Source organism: Melozone crissalis, unplaced genomic scaffold (assembly GCF_028551555.1).
Source record: "Melozone crissalis strain CALT ecotype California unplaced genomic scaffold, PUWL_Pcris_2 ptg000012l_1, whole genome shotgun sequence".
Lineage (NCBI taxonomy): Eukaryota > Metazoa > Chordata > Aves > Passeriformes > Passerellidae > Melozone > Melozone crissalis.
Window position 1 is genome coordinate 5,294,934 of NW_026535790.1, and position 19,667 is coordinate 5,314,600.

The following is a 19,667-nucleotide window of genomic DNA, read 5'->3' on the forward strand; positions in this document are numbered from 1 at the left end:
ATTTATTCATAGCTCTGGCGTGGATAATGCTGCCACAGTTACTTGGAAAGGAAGACTGAATCTCATAAATGTGAGAGGCTAGATTTGGTCTCTCCTGCTTTGACAGTTGTTGCATAGTTTCAAAATTCAGTAATTTTGGGAGTTTATTCAGTCAAAATTCAGTCATACTGGGAGCACAGCTTCCTGACTTTCTTAAAAAGATAATTATGGAGAGAGGTTAAAAATTAAGAGCCACAATAAAATGTCGCACCTTGTTTCATCCAGAACTTCTCTTAGATTGTCTGAACCAATCCTGAAGTCAGGTTCAATTGTTCAGTTCTTAGACAGTCTGTCATATCATGGAAATAAGCCATGATATAAAGCTACTTTTTTTTATTATTATTGTTTGCAGCTTCAGATATTCAATTTGATTAGCTTCAGCTGTTAATTTCAACATTTATGCCACAAGTGTATTAAAAAAACTGTGCTGGTTGACCTAAATCAAAACATAACCATCATTGGCACGGCTATATCTCCTAAGAACAGCAGCATAAAAACCTTTAAGAACGTTTTGTGTTTATTTTGTTTTTAAAAGATGATCAGCACATTTCCCAACACCTGACATTTTTAACTCCAGATGCCAACGAGCAACTTTAATCCAGGAGCAAGGCTGTAGTGAGCATGACAGCTTCCCCTGCTCTTCCAACCATACAAAAATTAGCACAGAATCACAGAATAGGCTGGAGAAGACCTTTAAGATCTTGAAGCCTTTCCCCAAGCCAGGGCTTGTCTGGCTGTCCTGCAAGTGCTGCAGGCACAGGAATGAACGGGTTGTTCCCAAACAGAGCCAAGTTCTCAGAGCAGCCATGAGATGTCAGCACAGACCACTGCTTCTGTGCAAACCTCTCCAAAAAGAAAAGGTTTTTTATTTTTTCATGGAGTGTCTCAGCTGAGAGCATCCACGGTGATTAGTGCCGGTACAAAATGGGATTGACCCCTCAATTTGGATGCTCTCAGTTTATCTCAGGATAAACTGAGAGCATCCAAACTTGGCCATGACAGGGACAGGGCTGCTGCAAACACTGCCATAAAGGGAGGGCAAAGTTTGAGGGCTTCAGTAGGGTTAGAGCTGATGTGTAAAGCACAGGAAGCTACTGCAGTAAAACAGCATTACAATGCTTTAGTAACAAGAAAAAGTGTAATTTTTGCAATTTAACTAGAATGGCAATCCAGTAATTAAAGACCCATGACCTAAGCCAGGGATAGCTCAAACTCTGGGCAGAACCTGGCCTTCAAAGTAGTTTTACCTGGCATTTAAGAACACCTGGCCAAATTCCTGCATGCTCATAATTACTGTGCTAACAGCTGTGCCCACTTAGAAGCAGCAGGGAATCTCTCTGAGCATGGTTATCAACTCTGGGGAGAGTTTGCCTCTCTAACACAGAGCATTTATTCTAATATTTTCCATTCTGGCAATTAAGTCTGTTAATATGGAAATGACAGGAGGCATGGGGACATGGGGGTTTTTTATTGATATATCTTGGCTAACTTGGCTAGGCACTGCTTCACTGCAAGGAATTTACAAAAGGAACCAGAGAAAAGGATATCTTTATTTATAAAGCAGGCTCAGATTCCTTTAGGTTTTGTTTTTTCCACTTTAAATAGTTGAGACCATTGAATTTCATTTGAAAAAAGAGCCAAGGCCAGCAGCTCCAGGACGGAGCCACCACTGGGCAGGGCAGGGCAGGGCAGCACCTCTGGGGTGGCAGATTTGGGATGGGGGAAAAACAGCTGTGCAAGGACAAATTGCAGCTGAGAGAGGAGTGAGAGCTGAGGGAGGAGCAGCTCTGCAGAGCCCAGGGCAGGGCAGGAGGGGCCCAGGGACAGAGCTGGGATTGCACAGGAGCAGCTCTGCAGAGCCCAGGGCAGGGCAGGAGGGGCTCAGGGGCAGATTCCCTGCCCTGAGGGGCTCAGGACAGAGCTGGGATTCCCTGGCTGTGCCCAGGGAGCAGCTCTGGGATGCAGAGATGCACCAGGAGCTGTGGAGGAGCCCACACTGGAGAGGGGGCATGGCCAGAGGGGCTGGGATCTCCTGGGCAGCCCCTGCTGGAGCAGGTCCTGGCAGCACCCACAGAGAGAGGAGCCCAGGCTGGAGCAGGGTCCTGGCAGCACCCACAGAGAGAGGAGCCCAGGCTGGAGCAGGTCCTGGCAGCACCCACAGAGAGAGGAGCCCAGGCTGGAGCAGGGTCCTGGCAGGGTTTGTGACCCAGCTGGAGCAGGGTGTTCCTGAAGGACTGCAGCCTCTGGAAGGGCCCCACCCTGGATCCGTTTCTGAAGAACTGCAGCCCAGGGGAAGAACATTGGAGGAGTTCATGGAAGACCCTTTGGGAGGGCCCCCATGCTGGAGCAGGGCAGAGTGTGAGGAGTCCACTCCCTGAGGAGGAAAATGCTTCACAAGCAATGTGTGGTGAGCAGACTGTACCTCCATTCTTTGTCCCACTCTGCCATTCAGGGGGTAGGAGGCAGGGAATTGTGTAAAGTTAAGCCTGGAAAGAAGGGAGGGGTGAGTAGAAGGTGTTTTTAAGATTTGAGCTTATTTCTCATTCTCCTACCCTGACTGCTAATAAATTAAACTAATTTCCTCAAGCTGAGTCTGTTTTGCCCATGACAGTAATTGGCAAGTGACCTCTCCCTGCCCTTTTCTTGTCCCAAACTCAGCAGATTTTGTGTGCCCTGTCCAGCTGAGGAGGGCGTGACTGTGACAGGCCCCTGCCATCCCCACAGGAGCTATTGGCTGTGGATAACAAATCCCTGGGGCTCCTTTGGCTGCAGCTGAGCCCAAAGCAGTGCTGTCCCCAGGCCATCAGAGGTGGGGACACAGAGATGCTCTGTGGGGACAGCACAGACACACACTGAATCCTTGTGGTGTCATTCATCAGCATGGCCTCTAAACATCCTGCATATTTCCACATTTTTCACATTCAAGGATTTTTCTGTCCTCCCCTGTACCTCTCTGCCACCCCTCAAGAAGTGGAAGGAGTGCCTGGTGCGGGGCAGGAGCTGTGGGCACTCTGACAGTGCTGCTCTGCTCTGCACATCTGTTTTTCTTCACTTTTGATGTGGCAAATTACCAATGAGTTTGCAATTCACCACAGAGCAATGGGAGCAGCCTCTGTCCTCATCTCAGTAAAGTATTTTGGGGAAAACACAGCAAAGGACATGGTATTAAATAAACATTAATTTAAGCAAGAGGAAGAACCTGATAAGGTCATTTCTTTCAAATTACATAAAGTCCTTTCTAGAATGCTTCCTCTTCCCAGTATAATTTTTCAAAATGTTCAATGCTAATTTGACTATTCCAAACCATCTTTTGTTCTTTGTGTTCAGAAGGAATTTCAGAGAAATTCAGGGGTTATGCAAACGTTCAGGAGCAGAAGATACTCTTTATTAGCATTGTGCCAGATATTGCAGGAAGCCAGAATGAAAAATTTAGGAGAGGCATGGAAATGAGAATTGCTCTAATTCAATAAGAGATTCATTGGCTTGCTAATTAGATTTGATCACTTGAGTATTTTATACTGTAGCTGTGTAAATGTCTTTTAAATACCTACCACATCTGACACAGGAACTTCAAAAGCATTATAAAAACAGTAGAATAAATCTGCAGAAAAAGGTAAAGAAAAATAAATATCTTAGTTCTTTCACGTCTCAGCAAATAATTCCCACTCTGAGATGTCATTTTATTTAATTTTACAACACTCAAAACCACTTTAAAATAACATCTGTAATAAATATTCAAAAAATAACTCAGATGATATTTTACTGTTACAGCTTGCAGTAATGTCTGAGTAACATCATACAAATTGCATTATAAATAGTTTCACCAGCACCAAAACAGAGAATTATATTTTACATATTTCACTTAAGCACATGGAATTTTGACTACAAAGGATTTTTTTTCTTACACTTCTTATAGAGCTGATTTGGTATGCTTTAACTTGTAAAATGACTCAGTTACATGGTCCCAACATAAGGCAACGTGGAAAATACCTGAAACCAATGTGGGAGCAGCTAAGATTACAAAATTGTACTAGTTAGTCACAGAATTTCTACTGCTCAGTCTATTGAGGATTTTGAGCCTGATTTAATGCTAATAACAAGCAAGATCTGACAAGTAAGGTCTCAGCCCAAGATTCAGAAACTCTGGTTTCATGTGACCTTGGACAAGTTTCCTGGCTCAGTTCTCCATTCACAACATGGCATTAAAATGCTCCCTTCTATCTCCAAAGTCTGTCAGCTCTCAGAAGCTCCCTGCCATTATTTTTTCATAAAAGAAATGGTACTTTGGGACTAAGATTAGAGCTGAGCTTGGTCAGAGTGAATGTGCAATCTTAAACACAGGACACACTGATAAAATTGTTCTGGTGTTTAACAGAGGTAGGTGAATGATGCCCTTTGTGCTGCTGGAGAATGTACAAGGGACTTGCCCAGGGACAGAGGGTGCCTGGCAGCTCCTGAGTCACAGTCCTGAGCTGCACAGTGCTGAGGGCCTCCAGAAATGCGTGATCCAACAGAAATGTGGTGGAGCTGTTATCGCATTCAAGCCTCTGTTCAGCACAGCAGTCAGGGGGAAATTCCTTCAGTAACTTCAGTGGGCACTGAAGAGGAAAAACTGGATTGCTTGGCACCCAAAATGGAATTCATGTGTCCTGCATGTTCAGTTTACTCAGCAGTTTCAGCACAAGATAAGCATTCTAGCATAAAGCACGTGCACAAGCTTCATGAAAAAGAAGCATCATCAAAACTGCAAAGTAAAAACTGGAAAATACATCAGATACATCTCCTGCACTGCAGAGCTGAAAAAGCTGAAGGAGAGAAGCATGTAGGCTGATCATTGAGAGATTGGGGCTGTCCCCAGCAGTTAGTTAGAACATCTGGAAAACAGCTGTATCTCTCTCTTGCAGTGCACTCACCACTGCACTGCTCTGGAGAACTTCAGCATCACAGGCACTACCATCTGCTGGTTTGGAGGATCCTGGAATGGTTTGGGCTGGAAAGGATGAGAAATATCATCTTGTTCCAACCACCTGGCCCCTGCCCAAAGTCCCTTTCCAGCTCTCCTGGAGCCCCTTTAGGTGTTGGGAGGGGCTTTAAGGTCTCCCCAGAGCCTTTTCTTCTCCAGGCTGAGCAGCCCCAGCTCTCTCAGTCCATCTCCAGAGCAGAGGGGCTGAGTCCTCTCAGAATCTCCATGGCCTCCTCTGCACTCACTCCAAGAGGTCCCCATCCTTCTAAGAGCTCTCAGGAGAAACCAAAATCTGGCCTGCAAGGTCACTCTGCTGAGACAGCAGAAAGGAGAAAGGAAAGCAAGAGATCTGCCTTGTTCTAAGCAACAAATGGAGATGTCTGATGAGCTGCCAGTTGAAATTATTCCAGAAATACAAACACTGCAATGCGCTCTCTTCTAAGGACACAAGGGTTTCCTAATTGACAACACCTGGAATGTTTTACTGATTTACCAGAGTCTTTGTGTTTTACAGCCACCCGTGAGGAAAAAGGCTTACAGCAGCTGACAAGACGCTCAGCCTTGAGCTCTTATTGCCCCTGGTGACCAGATGGACCAAATAATCCGAGTTTTCAGGCTCTGCAGGGCTCTGTGGCTGCAAAGGCACCTGCTGCTCACAGAGCCTGCTCCCGCTGCCGTTTCAGACCCACCACTCTTGCTGCCAGCAGGAACACGGCCCCAGTGAGCACTTCTGCCACAAAGGAGATCCAGACCAGAGCCAGGGACCAGCCAAACCTGATGTCGATTTCCACCAGGAGATCCTTGCTCCTCAGCAGGCAAACAGCTTCCTGGAAGGCAGCAGCTGAGTATGCAATATAGACACTGATCCCTGTCAGGGTAACGAGAGCTGAAAGAAGAAACATGTTCAGCTACTTAGCAGCCACTGAGGAAATTAAAAACAATCAATTGGATATGTCCTGGGGCCTCTTTGCCATTCCTTCCTATTCTAGCCAGGCCAGATTTACAGATTATCTTTGAAATCTAGCTGAGGTTGGTTTCTTGGGCAATGAGGGCGAGAGGGAAGTAAAGGCAGGGTTATCTGTGTCCACAGAGAAATATGTGTTCTCACTGTTAAAGACTGAACCACAGCATCTGGCAGCAAGCCTCCCTCAATAAACATGTATTTTACAGATATCTAATGCATGTGCAGCTCTGCTTTCAGAACTGGATTGTAATGTTGCTGATTCCTCACTGCTGAGCACCATGGACTGTTGTCTCCCTGTGTGCAAGAAAGCCCACAGAGACCCAGATTCATGTATTTCAGGTCACTGAATTGAGGCTGTTCCCTGACTATTGTCAGTTTTGAATGTTTAATGTAAATTTGTTGGTCTCCACTATCACCTCCCACCAAGTGTTGTGTTTCCATGACTACCCATCACTGCCAAACACCTGAGTCAAAAACATCTCTGGGACAGACTAAAGATATATTAATAAGGGTACTCAAACAAGGAGCCAGATGTTTTCAGAATGAAAAGACTGTTCAAAAGGTGGCAAATGTAGGGAATGGCACATCTGGAACAGGTACACACTGCATCCTGAGCCTGGCATCCCTGTCAGCCAAAGGACAGGTTCTGATGGAAATCACACTTTGCTGGATCAGCAGCAGAGAAGAGGCAGTAACAAGGCCCTGGATAAAAGGACTGCAGCCCAGGGAAAGTAAATACTGAAACACTTTCAGGACAAAATAGTGGATTTGATTCAAGAGAGAAAATTTGGCTATAAAATTACAGTAAGTCCTGATGAGCTGCCTTTTTGCTAGAAATATATGTTTGATTAGAGGCAAGCCCAGACAGAAGAGTGTTGAGTTATCCATCAGTCCAAATTCATACTCATATTCCTGATTTTAACCATCATGTGCTTCCTGTACCTTATTCTAGTTCTCTCCAATGAGAGGGAAAAAATTGCTTCATATCTTTTGTCAGCAGAAATGGAAAAGACTGATTTGTTGACATTTTCAACAAGGTGCACTGAATTCTGTGCAAATTCCCTTGGGGAAAAAAAAAGAAACAAAAAAAGGGAAGCCTATAGGATGCCCTGACATGTGGAACATATCAGTTCTGAGGGTTTAAAAAACCCCACATTTTGGGAATGGAATCTCCAAATATCTCTTTCTGCTGAGACAGAACTGCCTAACTAGCCCTCAAATTTGTGAATTTGAGTGTCCTACAAAACTGTTCTGTGCATCCAGGCAGAGCAGGATGGGGGGCTGGTCCCAGCCAGAGGCCACCCCAGAGTCTGTCCATGTTCTCCTGGGACCCTGTAGCAGAATCTCCTCCTCAGGCACCCTCTCCTGGCACTGCCTCTCTCTGTGTTTCCTTTCCCTGTTTGCAGCCCAAACAGCTCAGAAAGGCCCTGCTCCACTCCCCAGGGGGATAATCATGCTTGGCACTTCACAGCCTTTCATCTTGCACTGAATATCTATCTGGAGCAGTTTTCCACCAGCCTTTTCAGTGAATACAGCTTTCTGCTGCTCTCAAATTAGAACTTGCTTTTCTTTTTGGGAGACAATCACAATGGGGCATGGTTGGTCTGTGTTAGAGCATTTCAGACTAAAAAGCTCAGTCAAGGCTTTGAGACAGCAGCATTTGCTTCCAGCAATCTCTTAGCATTTTCTTCTTAAAAATAAGACTGTATGAGCAATTGATGAGAGCCAATTCTGAGGATCCCCTTTTCTGTTGGGAAAAATCGCTGGTTTAAGTTACATTATGAAACAGCACTGAAAATCTGCTTGGAACAAAAAATGCAGATTTAAACACAGCTTTCCTACTTTGACAGAATGTTTTTAGGTTTTTTAATTCATAAATTGCTTTCTAAAACACAGTGGGTTTGGATACAGCAGGAGAAAAAAAAATAAAAAGAAGCGTAAAAGCATTTTAGTAGCTTCAAATTGAAATGTTACACTCAAACTAAAATAACTTCTGGGGGTTTCCTTTTGTGACCCACAGTTTGGGGACACCACTCTAGATCAAAACTAGCAGTGAGGCTAAGCCAGGAATGCCTAAAATGTCTCTTTTCAGGAGCTCAATGCAAATGCCTTTTTAAAAACATCAGTTTTCTTAACAGCTGCAAAATCTGTGCAGCCCTAAGATTTGGTAATTCCACAGTGACTTTTCCATCACCCCATTAGCCTGCCTGTAAAGGATTTGTGCCCCATGCTGAGAAATTATTGAACCTTCGGTGTTAACGGGCACAGCACACATGGATTGTTCAAAGGGTGACTCGCTCCCCAAGGAGGGATATTTGCCTTTACTCTGTAGCTCCATTCCAGAGCCAGGACCCCAGCAGACACCAGGGGAATGACCACCAGCATTATTCTGAAAGCAAATTCTTGCTTTCATTCCCTGGGAAACAAAGTGATGTTTCCCAGATGCAACCTCTTGTTATCTAAAAGAGTTAGGCCAGGAGTTGGATTTAGTACCTCCAAAAAGGAAAAGCAGTCCAGTCATTAGGAGCAGCAGGTAGGCCCTGGCAAGAATACTGATGAATCCAGTCATTCCTCCAAAAATCATCAGTATCAGGCTGAGGGGCATCAGGATGACAAATGTTCCGTGCATGTCTGGAGAAAAATGAAGAATGTTAATATTGTAATATTTTATTGTGGTGTCAGTGGGTGCACCAATAATCATTAAGTGCAGGATCAAAGCCTCATTCTGTGCTGCACAAACAAAAATTGGACAAGGCCTTGGGTTTTCAGTGTAAATCAGCAGTACAACATATGGTATGGAGGGAAAGGTGACAGGCAGAACAAACCCTCACACAGTCACAGCCTGTGCTTCAAACAGAGACCACAGATACAGAGGATTTGTCTACACAGACACATATGAGCAATCAAACTGTCCTCAGCTCTTGAGCCAGCTGATATCAGGTGATGCACCCAGGTAGGCACTGGCAACCCTAATGGAAAGCAGCCCTGTCATGTGAAAAACACTGTTCTGTGTGGGAGGTGGGATCCAGCCATGCTTTGATTGAAGCTTTCTCTCCTGTCATGTGTCCTCTGCTGCACTCACATAGCAGATTGTTGACCTTTTCCTTTGTTGCAGCTGACCATCAGCTAGAGGGAAATTTTCCCATCCAGCTCTGATTCTGTCAGTTTTCTGCAGCAGCTTCACTAAGTGCATTAACCTATCCTGCTTGCTTCCTCCCATGCTAAATGTTCTACATTAGTCTTTCTTGATCCCTATAACATTTTAATAGCTGTGTAAACAGAGGGTTGCTATGTATTTTTTCATATCACCCTGGTTTTTTCCATCATAAACCATTATTGTGTCACTGTTCCCTCTGATGTAATCTATCCACAACATTCAACCCAACCTTTGTTTAGCATAATAACCAAAAAAAAAAGTAATTCCAGTATCATTTGTTGGTAAAGTGCAGAGTATCTGAGAGTAAAGTGCAGAGTATCTGGGAAAAGAAAATGTAAAATCCATATTCTGAAGAGGTCTAGACTTCATTGTCTCATTTAGTTTCAGAGGAACAATACACCATGAGCTTAGGAAAAGGAATCACTTAAGAGCTCACAGTTGGTGTGTGATCAAATGGTCAATTTTTTCAAGTCACTGTGACTGCCCATGGAATTGGAGCTGCTGCATCTGCCCCTGGCTAAGGATCCAGCTCATCCTCTACAGCAGCTTTACAAAGATCAGACACAATTGTGTGCATGTGTCTGTTCAGTTCCAGAAGCCTGGAAGGTTAGGAAGGGTCTGCATGGCATCAAGGCAGACACTGCTGATGTTTGTACTTGAGTAGAATGTGCCTTCCAGACATTGTTTTGTGTAGCACAGAACATGCTAACAAAAAAACAAAAACAAAAAAAAAGTGGCAAATGACAAAGGTCGTTTTGGGAGGTGACAATTTTGGGGTTTTTTTTCCTGCTTCTGGTATTATATTTTCATATTCAGTGCCACATATGCTGACATCAGGACCAGCTGATGCTCAGAAATCATAAATTCAACATTCTGCACTGAAGAGAGCATTTTCCCTCCGATTCTAAAGCTGAGGACAATCCCTGGGCCTTCCTTCGGCAAAACTGGCCATGGCTGCTGTTCCTGGCCAACCAACATCTGAAACAATTCTCAGTGCTAACAGCCAGATCAATCTTCAGCTCACTGGGAACAAAGCAGCATGTCAAAACTGCCTGCAAACCTTAGCTGGACTCCAAGATGAGAAATAGCCATGGAACTTAGAGAATAGCAAAATAGCCATGGAACGTAAAAAATAGAGAAATAGCCATGGAACTTAGAGAAATAGCCATGGAACTTAGAGAATAGCAAAATAGCCATGGAACTTGGAGAATAGCGAAATAGCCATGGAACTTAAAAAATAGAGAAATAGCCATGGAACTTAGCTCAGGAGTTTCTTGTGGCTAGAGGTGGTTGGGGATATGATGAGACCCAGTGTGACAGAACACAGATTGGGCATCCAAATCAGTTCTCCCATTCCAGAGAGGCAGCAGCAACAGGAGTGTGCTTTTCAGCCACATCTGAGCTTGCTGAGGGTTATTTGGTCTCATTTTTTATTATTCCCCACCATTCTGACATGTGTCACCTTAGCTTTTGCAGTAAAAGGTGAAAAAGCATTTGGAGGATGCAATTAACATTTGGAAAGTATGGATGTAAGAGTGGGGCAAGTCTGTCCTCAGAGCTGGCCTTACTGAGAGAGAACAAAAATAACCAAAAGCTCATGGCTGGCTCTCTGCCTTGTGATGTCCCTCACCAGCCCAAGCCCCTGCTGACAAACTCCACCTCAGGACAGCAGCACTAATTTGCCATTTCTTTGACTTTTCTTGTCATGGTGTGATTCCAGCTGCTGCAAGCTGAGCCAGGACACATGTGGGTGAGGAAAACACACTCTGAATGGAACTTTGTGAAGGAAAGGAAAAGAAAAACCTTTTTCCTTGGGAGCTTCCTAGATTACATTGATCATCTGTGGCAGTTGAAATATCAGAATAACTCTGATTTTTGTGCCCTCTCCAGTGAAAATATAGGGTTTAGGGATAGCTCAGCTGAAACCCACAAACCTCACTGTGACAGAGTGACAGAACCTTACTTTTCCTACCCACAGCTGGGATCACACTCCTCATTAATCACTGGCAGCTTTTTAGAAATCAAATATTTAGTGAACTCTATTTGCTTAAATAGTACTTTTATAATCTCCAGTGTTCTAGTTCAATATCTACTACTCATTTGTACTATGAAATCTGAAACTGCCTGGGAAACTTATTCTAAAATGCTGCCATGGAAACCCCTCAGGAATCTGAATTCATGCCATCTGGCATATGATATTATGCCATTATATCCCTTGATTAGAGGAACAGAATTAGTTTATAGAAGAAAATGACTTAAAATATCTTTACTGTGTTTCTGTCTTCAATAATCATCTGTGAAAGAAGTTAAAACATTCATTTTGCAGTCATTTTAGTGCTTTTTTAGTTTCTGTTGAAATACACTTTGATGCATTATGTATTAAACATATAACTGTCTTCATATTGATGAAATTGCTCTAGTACTGGGGAAAAAAACCCACCCTAAGCATTTTGCACAAGAAGAGGCATGTGCACTTTCTTGTAAAACAGAATTCAGTTTCCCACATCTGTTTCTCAACACCTGAGTCCCCTGTTAGCCCAGGGGACTAACATGAAAGATCCAATGGTTTAATCTTGGAAATACCGAAACAAACTCATAAACTTTTAAGAAATGCTCCCTTTTTTTGAAGCAAAAAAGAATCAAATTGCTTAATCATGGTTACTGAAGTTTTACATTAGCCAGCCAAGGCTCTTTTACTAGACCTCTGGCCAAATATCTGCAAGAATGACATCTGCAGTGTGTGTCCAGAACTGAGAATTTGGCAGGCATCTCTAAATTACCACCCAACACAGTTGTTGAGGAGTTGTTTGTGAGGGAAATCTGTGGAATGAAATAGAAACACTGAGAGGGTCAGAAGTGACCAAGTGCAAGCCCAGCAGTTCTGTTAATCATCTCCTGTTAACATCCTGCAGCTTAATTGCTTCAAACTAACTTTGGATTTGTTTGCACAGCTTATAATAGCAAATAGTGCCTAGAAATCTACAATATCACCTCATCAGAAATACTCCAAATGGCAGTGGCTCAGAAGAGCTTAATTAAGGGCCTGTTTGTGTTACCCAGCAGTAACTAAAGAGCCAGTTAGGAAGACAAAAGCCTCCAGCTGAAACAGACTCATGGAAATTGCTAAAAACAATGGGGCTGCTCCAGAAGGGCTTGGCAAAGCCAGGAATGAAAAGTGAACACAGAAAGTCTGACCTGCTTGCTAGGAAAAAAGCAAGGAAACAACTTAGGAAACCAATGAACAACTGAAAGAACTTGTCTGTGGCTAAATGTGAGTCTTCTTGGCTTGGGCCACAGGGGCAGGAAGGATTCCCTCCTGTTCAACAGAGAAAAGGTGATGGAGGAGGATTGCTCACAGAGTTAGGGGTCTCCAGGATGATTAGCCAGTGTGTTACATGTTTTGGCTTCCTGCTTTTCTCAAAAAATCTCTGAGCTGAACGGGAAGACCAATTGCAGGCAGCAGAAATGAAATGCTGCTAGAGCTGGAGCAGGTGGCACTGACAAAACCTGCAGGAGCAGGAATGGGTGGAATGATGGATATGAGCAATGCACCATGGCTCACATTCTGCTGCTGGCGTACCGGTGAATCTGAAAATGAGAATATTCATCAGAACTTGTCACCTGCTAGGCCTCAGCTGCAGTTATCTCAGATTTCTGTATATATTTACTGTAATAGCTGCAGTAAGTACTGAAGCAGATGTCCTCTGGCCCCTCTCTGAAGGAACAGTGCACTGTTGCTCAGAAACAGGTACACACCTACCATACCAATTAAACCAGAATTTCTGTGTGCATCATCTGGGTCTCATTTCACTTGGCCTCTGAAATGGCTCTTGCTCCAGCCCCAGCTGTTTCCTTCTGGTAGCTTAAAACAAAAAAAAAAAAAAATTTGCAAAGAACTGTAAATCCGTCAGGAAAAAAAAAAGCCACAGTGTCCAAAGAAAAGAGCATTCTTTCCAACATTATAAACTGCAACTCAGTAAATCTGGAGCAGGGTGAAGTGTGAAAGCAGCTGGTGCATGACTGTTACAGCGTCCACATGCTGTGAGGAAATCCAGACAAGTTTATCTCTACTATTAAACCCATTTTGTTGAGGAAGAAACCAAGGCAGCTGTTCCATTAAAACAACTGAGGCATCAGAGGTGCCCCTGCTGCAAAGATCATTTCCCTGCAGGAAGCACGAACCTGAGTGCAGCCTCATGCTTCCAGTTACATTCATGTCCAAAACAGAAAAAATAAAAAATACTCTGGGGAGAACACTTTAGGCAGTTGTGCATGGGCAGCTGCACGCTCCTGCCTTGGTTTTAGAACAGAAAAACAATATGAGTGGAAACCACATTCATTAAATACTCATTTCTGGATGGGTCAGGAATAAAGGAAAGCACTAAAAATGGACCTGTAAAAGGAAATCAATCACTGGCCATGTTGTTCAAATCTCTGATAAAAAATCAGGATTGCCAGAGGCTTAATCTTACCTTGTAGGTGCCTAATGCAGATGGCTTGTGTGTCACACAGACAGTAAGAAAGAACAGCTGTTCCCTCACATTATTTTTTATAACTGCAGTCCCAGCTCTGCAGTGCTGGTGGGACCCTGCAGCAGCTCCAGTGCAAAGCTGAGATTCAAGATAAATTTTCTGGTTCTGAATAGAAATATTTACAATATTTTTCATTTTGCAAGGATTACACTGGTGCTGCCCTCAGCTAAATCTGTACAGGCATTTATTTATTATTTAAAAAAATACTTTGGTAAATGGAAAATATTTATATGACAAAAATGTCTAAGAGCAACTTTTCACCAATGTAACAACTTGAGGTTTCTTGTTTGGGTTTTTCTTTTCTTTTAAGAAATTATTTTTGAAAGCTCAAACTCTTGGCGAAGAGGTTTCAGCTGGTGAAGCAGTGCCATTCCTTCTACTCTGTGTGTGATCCTCAGCATCTAGATCTGATTTTGGATGTTACATTTCTGCTACTGGAAAATGCAGCTCGATGCAGCTGCCTTTGAATCAGTGACATCCTTATTTTGTCATTTAGAGAGAGATGGATTCAACCCTCCATGAAAAATGTTGCTCTTGCTGCTTTGTCTGCCATGGCTGGCACAGGAGAACACATGGCAAGGCAAAATAACAGAGGTGTCTTTGCTGACAAATTTAAATTCTAAGGGGAATTTTCAGAGGGCTATCTTTAATCCTACTAGTGACCAAGGCACTCTGATAACTGCCTAAATTACAGAAAGTGATAGTTTCATCTTATTCCTGTTTGGGCCAGAGGAAAGTGCACATCCCCAGTGAAAAAGGATTTTATTAATGCAGAACTTTCAGAAAAGTTAGTAGTAGGCAGTCAAGTGGTATTTTTCTTTAGGCAGTGGCTGATGTTTTAAACAAATAATCAGGCCATGGTGTAATCTGTAATAGGGAAATATTTATCCATTGTGTGTTTGAGGGGAGGGAGGGTATACACTGCATGTTCAGCTGGGGGCTGGTAAGAGAAGAAAGGGAAGGCCAATGAAAAGGAGAGAGTGTTTGTGTCCAATCCATCAGAGGAGCAGCTCAAGGGCACTCCTGTGATGTGGAAATACACCACAGGTTCAGCCAGCCCTGGGTTGATTGCCTGGGAAATATTGCTGCTAGCACAGGGGTTTAACTCATGCACCCAATTATTTTAATTTGCCAGGAGCTCATTTGAAGTACACAATGAGCCTAAAAGGAATCTGCTGGGATGAATAGGGGAGATATTGGAAATGTGGAGGAAGGGACCATGGAGGCTTTTCATTCTCTAATGAAGGATTTGTCTTCTGGCTGTGGCCAGCACTTCTGTTCCCACTTAGGCCCAGCTCTTTGCACTCACACACAGACTTTCCCCAACCTCTTTGCACTTGTGTCTTGTTCATTCATGCCAGGAAGAGCATTCCGACTCTGGAGAGTGAGGGATGTGACCAATGTGTGATTTAAGTGCCTACTTTAGGAGACAGTCCTTTAAAGTCTGTTTAGGAATAATCAGAAAGAAACAGGTTTGATGTTGCCAGAGCTCATGAGATGCAGTGCCAATCAAACAGTGAGAAATATGAGTGTACAGCTAGATGGAATGAGATTATTCCCGTGTGACTGTGCCTCACAGACACCTTCACAGGCACACAGAGAGAAAAATGTATTTTTTGTGAAGTAACCAATTAAAGCTGTGCAATTAGCTTGTTTGCCACATATTGGAGCTGATGAAGAAACTGCTGTAACTACACTGTAATCCATGATCACAGGATTTCCCTCCAAAATTCTTGTCAAAATGTGTTGTAGATGAAGATGGTTTGCCATGATCTGCCTGAATATGATTCAGTGGCAACAGTCAGAAACATTTAAGAGAGAAGAGTAAAGCTGATGCAGAAGGTACTATCTCAGGCCCTGATGAATCTAAATGTCACTTAGAAATATCTGTATTTCCTATAAAAAAGAAACACTGATGTGGTCCTTTCTACATTCAGCTGCTACTGCTGAGGGTCTGTAGCCTCACCACACTGAAACTGCATTGAAGATGAGCAAAAAAAATCAAAAAGTTAACTCAGTAGGGCATTCCAATCAAACCTAGCAGGTTCTTTCAATTGAAGTATCTTTGATTTCTTCTCTCATCACTTTTAGGCAGACTATGCCTGTTTATAATAAAATATGCAAGTGTCTTTGCAGTCCAGAAGTGTTTTTCCAGGAGCATAAAAATAGTACTTGATGTGAAAGCGAGAGAAAAAAAATTCTCCAAGGCCCCAAAGAGTCTGTAAACATCATCATTAATACAATTTTTATTCATATCCACTATTTTCTTACACTTCATGACTCACCAAGAGCCATCTTTTGTTTCCAAGCCAACATCATTTTTATAACCAAAAGAGCACTGCTTTTTGGGTTTGTTTTGCTATTTAACTGAAGAGCTGCAATCTCTCACCTGAGAAAAATAACCTTTTGCAAATACGCACACAGCTTTTGAAAAGCAAATGGTTTCATCCTGAAATGTTGGACCAACATAACAGTGGAGGTGCTGACACTTAAAACATGATCAGGGAGGCTCAGTTAATGCTGACCCCTCACAGGCTCGAGTGATCCAGCAATCACTGCCCTGATTTCAGAGCCATTGAGCAGCTACAGCCCTCTGCTTTGGGCAAGGAAGATTAAAAAATTGGCCCTTCCTATTTGAGAGCACAGAGAGACATGCTGGGCTGCAAGTTCTGACCCTGCTGCTGTGTTTGAATGCTGGGCTGTAAGTTCTGACCCTGCTGCTGTGTTTGAATGCTGGGCTGTAAGTTCTGGCCCTGCTGCTGTGTTTGTTTGGCTGCTTCAGGAGCTCACTGGGTTCTGACCTTCCAGGCCAGCTGTGACACAGCCCCAGCATCTCCTCTGTGTGCTGCACCTGCAGCTGCTGCTCCAAGAAACTTAAAATTTAAAAACTCTTTAAGCCCCTCTGGAGCCCAGGGAATGGCTGGTTTTGAGGGAAAGAGTGCCATTTTAAGAAACAAAATACAAATGGATGTATTCTGCAGAGTCAGGGAGTGAGTAAATAAAATAATTGTAAATAGCAAGCCCATACACAAGGGTGTGTGAGGAAAGGATTGTGCCAAATACATGATGCAAAGATGGTAAATCATCTTCTAGGAGATGCCTGTAAGTGTTTGAAAATGCTCAGTTTGGACTTTTCGAAAACATTCTGGCATTGACAAATGAATCTAAAGAAAAAGAGGAAAATATATTAGAAGCCTAATGTTTTTGAACACGATGTTCTTCAAAGACTTTGAACACTGCTTTTGGTCATTGATTTATTTTCTTAAATTCTCCCATACTTAAGTCTTTCATTGGTGCCAGGAACCCCACTGAAATGCTAGAAAAGTAGCTGTGTTAAAGATTAATTTAAATGTGTTCTTAAGCATTTTCAGTGATCAGACTCCTTTGAGGTGATTGTGAACACTTTTTGCCTTTTATTTTTAGCAATTGTGTACCTTCCTGTGCCATTCCAGGCAGAGGTTTAGCTCCTGTGGAAGAAATTAGCTGAACTTGTCACCAAATAGAAGGTTATTTCAGCAGTAAACACACTTAAAGACCACAGACAGTGACAGATATTGTACAGAAGCAGAGTCAAAACACTTTCTCAGTGAATTCCCCCTCTGAATCACAAATGAGTCCTTGTAAGTGGTCAGGGAGGGAGGGAAGGTTGGATGGAAATATAAAATAATATAAAAGCTACTCACACAAAAGCTGTCTGTGTGACTCGGTGATGTTCGCATTCTCGTGCCAGAAGGGGTTTATCAAAGGGTAACATTCACTCCTCACTAGTAGAAAAACGGGGGAAATTACACTAATACATCAGTTTGCTATATATATATTTGGTTTTTTGCATGTACATGTAATCATTATAATACTACTGCTCCTAACCCAGCCACTCCTAGGTGGGGAAGGAAATGAGAGGAGTTTTAGCATGCAGCATCAGCTGCTCCCATGGGGCCTGACCACTGGAGTCAACAGGGAAACCTCTGCTCATTGCAGCAGGGCTCAGTGCACAGCAGAGAGAGAATTCCTGCAACCTGCTCCTTCTCCCTGCTCCTCTGGCAACATCCTTTCTTGCCTATGGCAAACATTACTTGCTCCTGGCTTCTAAGAGTGGAATCAAAACCAAAAGTTAAATGCCTAGCAAATAAAATAACTACATGGAGAAAATCCTATCTATTGATCTATAAGATTATAATAATTCTACAGGATGATATGTAATAATACTTATATTTATATTAATTGTATTGTTTATGTAAATAAACTAGATTGTCTTTATATTTTTATTGTTGTGTTATTATTTATAATTTTAATGGCTTTAACCCAGAACTTTCGCCCCTTAATTTCCTGAGCCAAATGAAAAGACATCTCCTTCCTTCTAAATGGTTAACGTTTATTAGATTAGCTTGAATTAAAAGTTAATGTAAAATCAGGTTACAGTAGCAGAAAATTCGCTCTCCCCATGTCTCCTTGGGCAAGTGACACGGGAGGTACTGACGAGGCACTGCCCGCGGGTGCGGGGCACGGCCTGGGAGCGCCCGTCCTCGAACCAGGTAGAGCCGGAGCTCCGCCGGCAGCGGGCACTGCCCCGGGCCGGACCCTGCAGCCGGACGGACGCCACATCCCCATCCTGCATCCCCATCCTGCATCCCCATCCTGCATCCCCATCCCGCATCCCGCATCCCCATCCCGCATCCTGCATCCCCATCCCGCATCCCCATCCCGCATCCCCATCCCGCATCCCCATCCTGCATCCCGTATCCCACATCCTGCATCCCCATCCCGCATCCCCATCCTGCATCCCGCATCCCCATCCCGCATCCTGCTTCCCCATCCTGCTTCCCCATCCCGCATCCCCATCCCGCATCCCCATCCTGCATCCCCATCCCGCATCCTGCATCCCCATCCTGCTTCCCCATCCCGCATCCTGCATCCCCATCCTGCTTCCCCATCCTGCATCCCCATCCTGCTTCCCCATCCCGCATCCCCATCCCGCATCCCCATCCCCGCATCCCCACAGCCAGACCCCCGCAGATGGACCCCGAACCGAGACCCCTGCAGCTGCCTCCCCACAGCCTGATCCTCAGCCGGACTGATCCCGCATCCCCGCAGCCGGACTCCGCAACCGCACGGACCGGGGTGCACGCCGAGCCCAAAGGGGGACAGACCCCCCACTCCCGCACACAGAATCCGCAACAGGACGGATCCCGCATCCCCGCACGCCGATCCCGCAGCCGGACGGACCCCGCATCCCGCACGCCGATCCCGCAGCCGGACGGACCCCGCATCCCGCACGCCGATCCCGCATGCGGAGCGCTGCGCTGCCCCGGTCCCGCTGCCCGCGCACTCACCGCGGCAGGTCCGCCAGAGCCCCGAGTGCGAGCTGAGCGCGTCCGTGCCGTTCTGGGACGCCTCCAGCTTGGAGGCATCGATGATGTACCAGAAGTCGGTGGCGATGGCCACCACGAGGAAGATGAAGCTCGAAAGTCCCACCAGGGCCACGAAGAGGGAGAGCGCGCCCAAGTTAACCCTCATGGTGCCGCCGCCGCCGCCGCGCCCCGCCCGGCCCCGCGGCCGCGCAGGTAGCGCGCCCCGAGCCCCGCCCCGGCTGCTCCGCGCCCCGCGGGGTATTATAGTAGGATTATAATGGTTATATGTGCCGGGAGCGGACACCCCGCGGGCGGAACGGGCACTCGCGGGAGGAACGGGCACCCCGAGGGAGGAACGGGCACCCCGACAGCGGACCGGGCACTCCGCGGGCGGAACGGGCACCCCGAGGGAGGAACGGGCACCCCGCGGGCGGAACGGGCACCCCGAGGGAGGAACGGGCACCTTGCAGCGGACCGGGCACCCCACGGGCGGAACGGGCACCCCGAGGGAGGAACGGGCACCCCACGGGCGGAACGGGCACCCCGCGGGAGGAACGGGCACCCCAAGAGCGGAACGGGCACCCCTCGGGAGGAACGGGCACCCCACGGGCGGAACGGGCACTCTGGGGGTAGAACGAGCACCCCGAGGATGGACCGCGCACCC

At 45.1% G+C, this 19,667-nt stretch overlaps 1 protein-coding gene across 1 annotated transcript; it reads right to left on the bottom strand.

Moving 5' to 3' along the window:
• Positions 1-5,282: 5,282 nt before the first annotated feature.
• Positions 5,283-19,169, bottom strand: TMEM114 (transmembrane protein 114). The gene is made up of 4 exons (XM_054270975.1): positions 18,986-19,169; positions 17,339-17,419; positions 8,460-8,597; positions 5,283-5,888 (listed from the first exon to the last, which is right to left on the bottom strand). The coding sequence occupies exons 1-4, from the start codon at positions 19,167-19,169 to the stop codon at positions 5,656-5,658; spliced, it is 636 nt and encodes a 211-aa protein (XP_054126950.1). The 3' UTR covers positions 5,283-5,655.
• Positions 19,170-19,667: the final 498 nt, after the last annotated feature.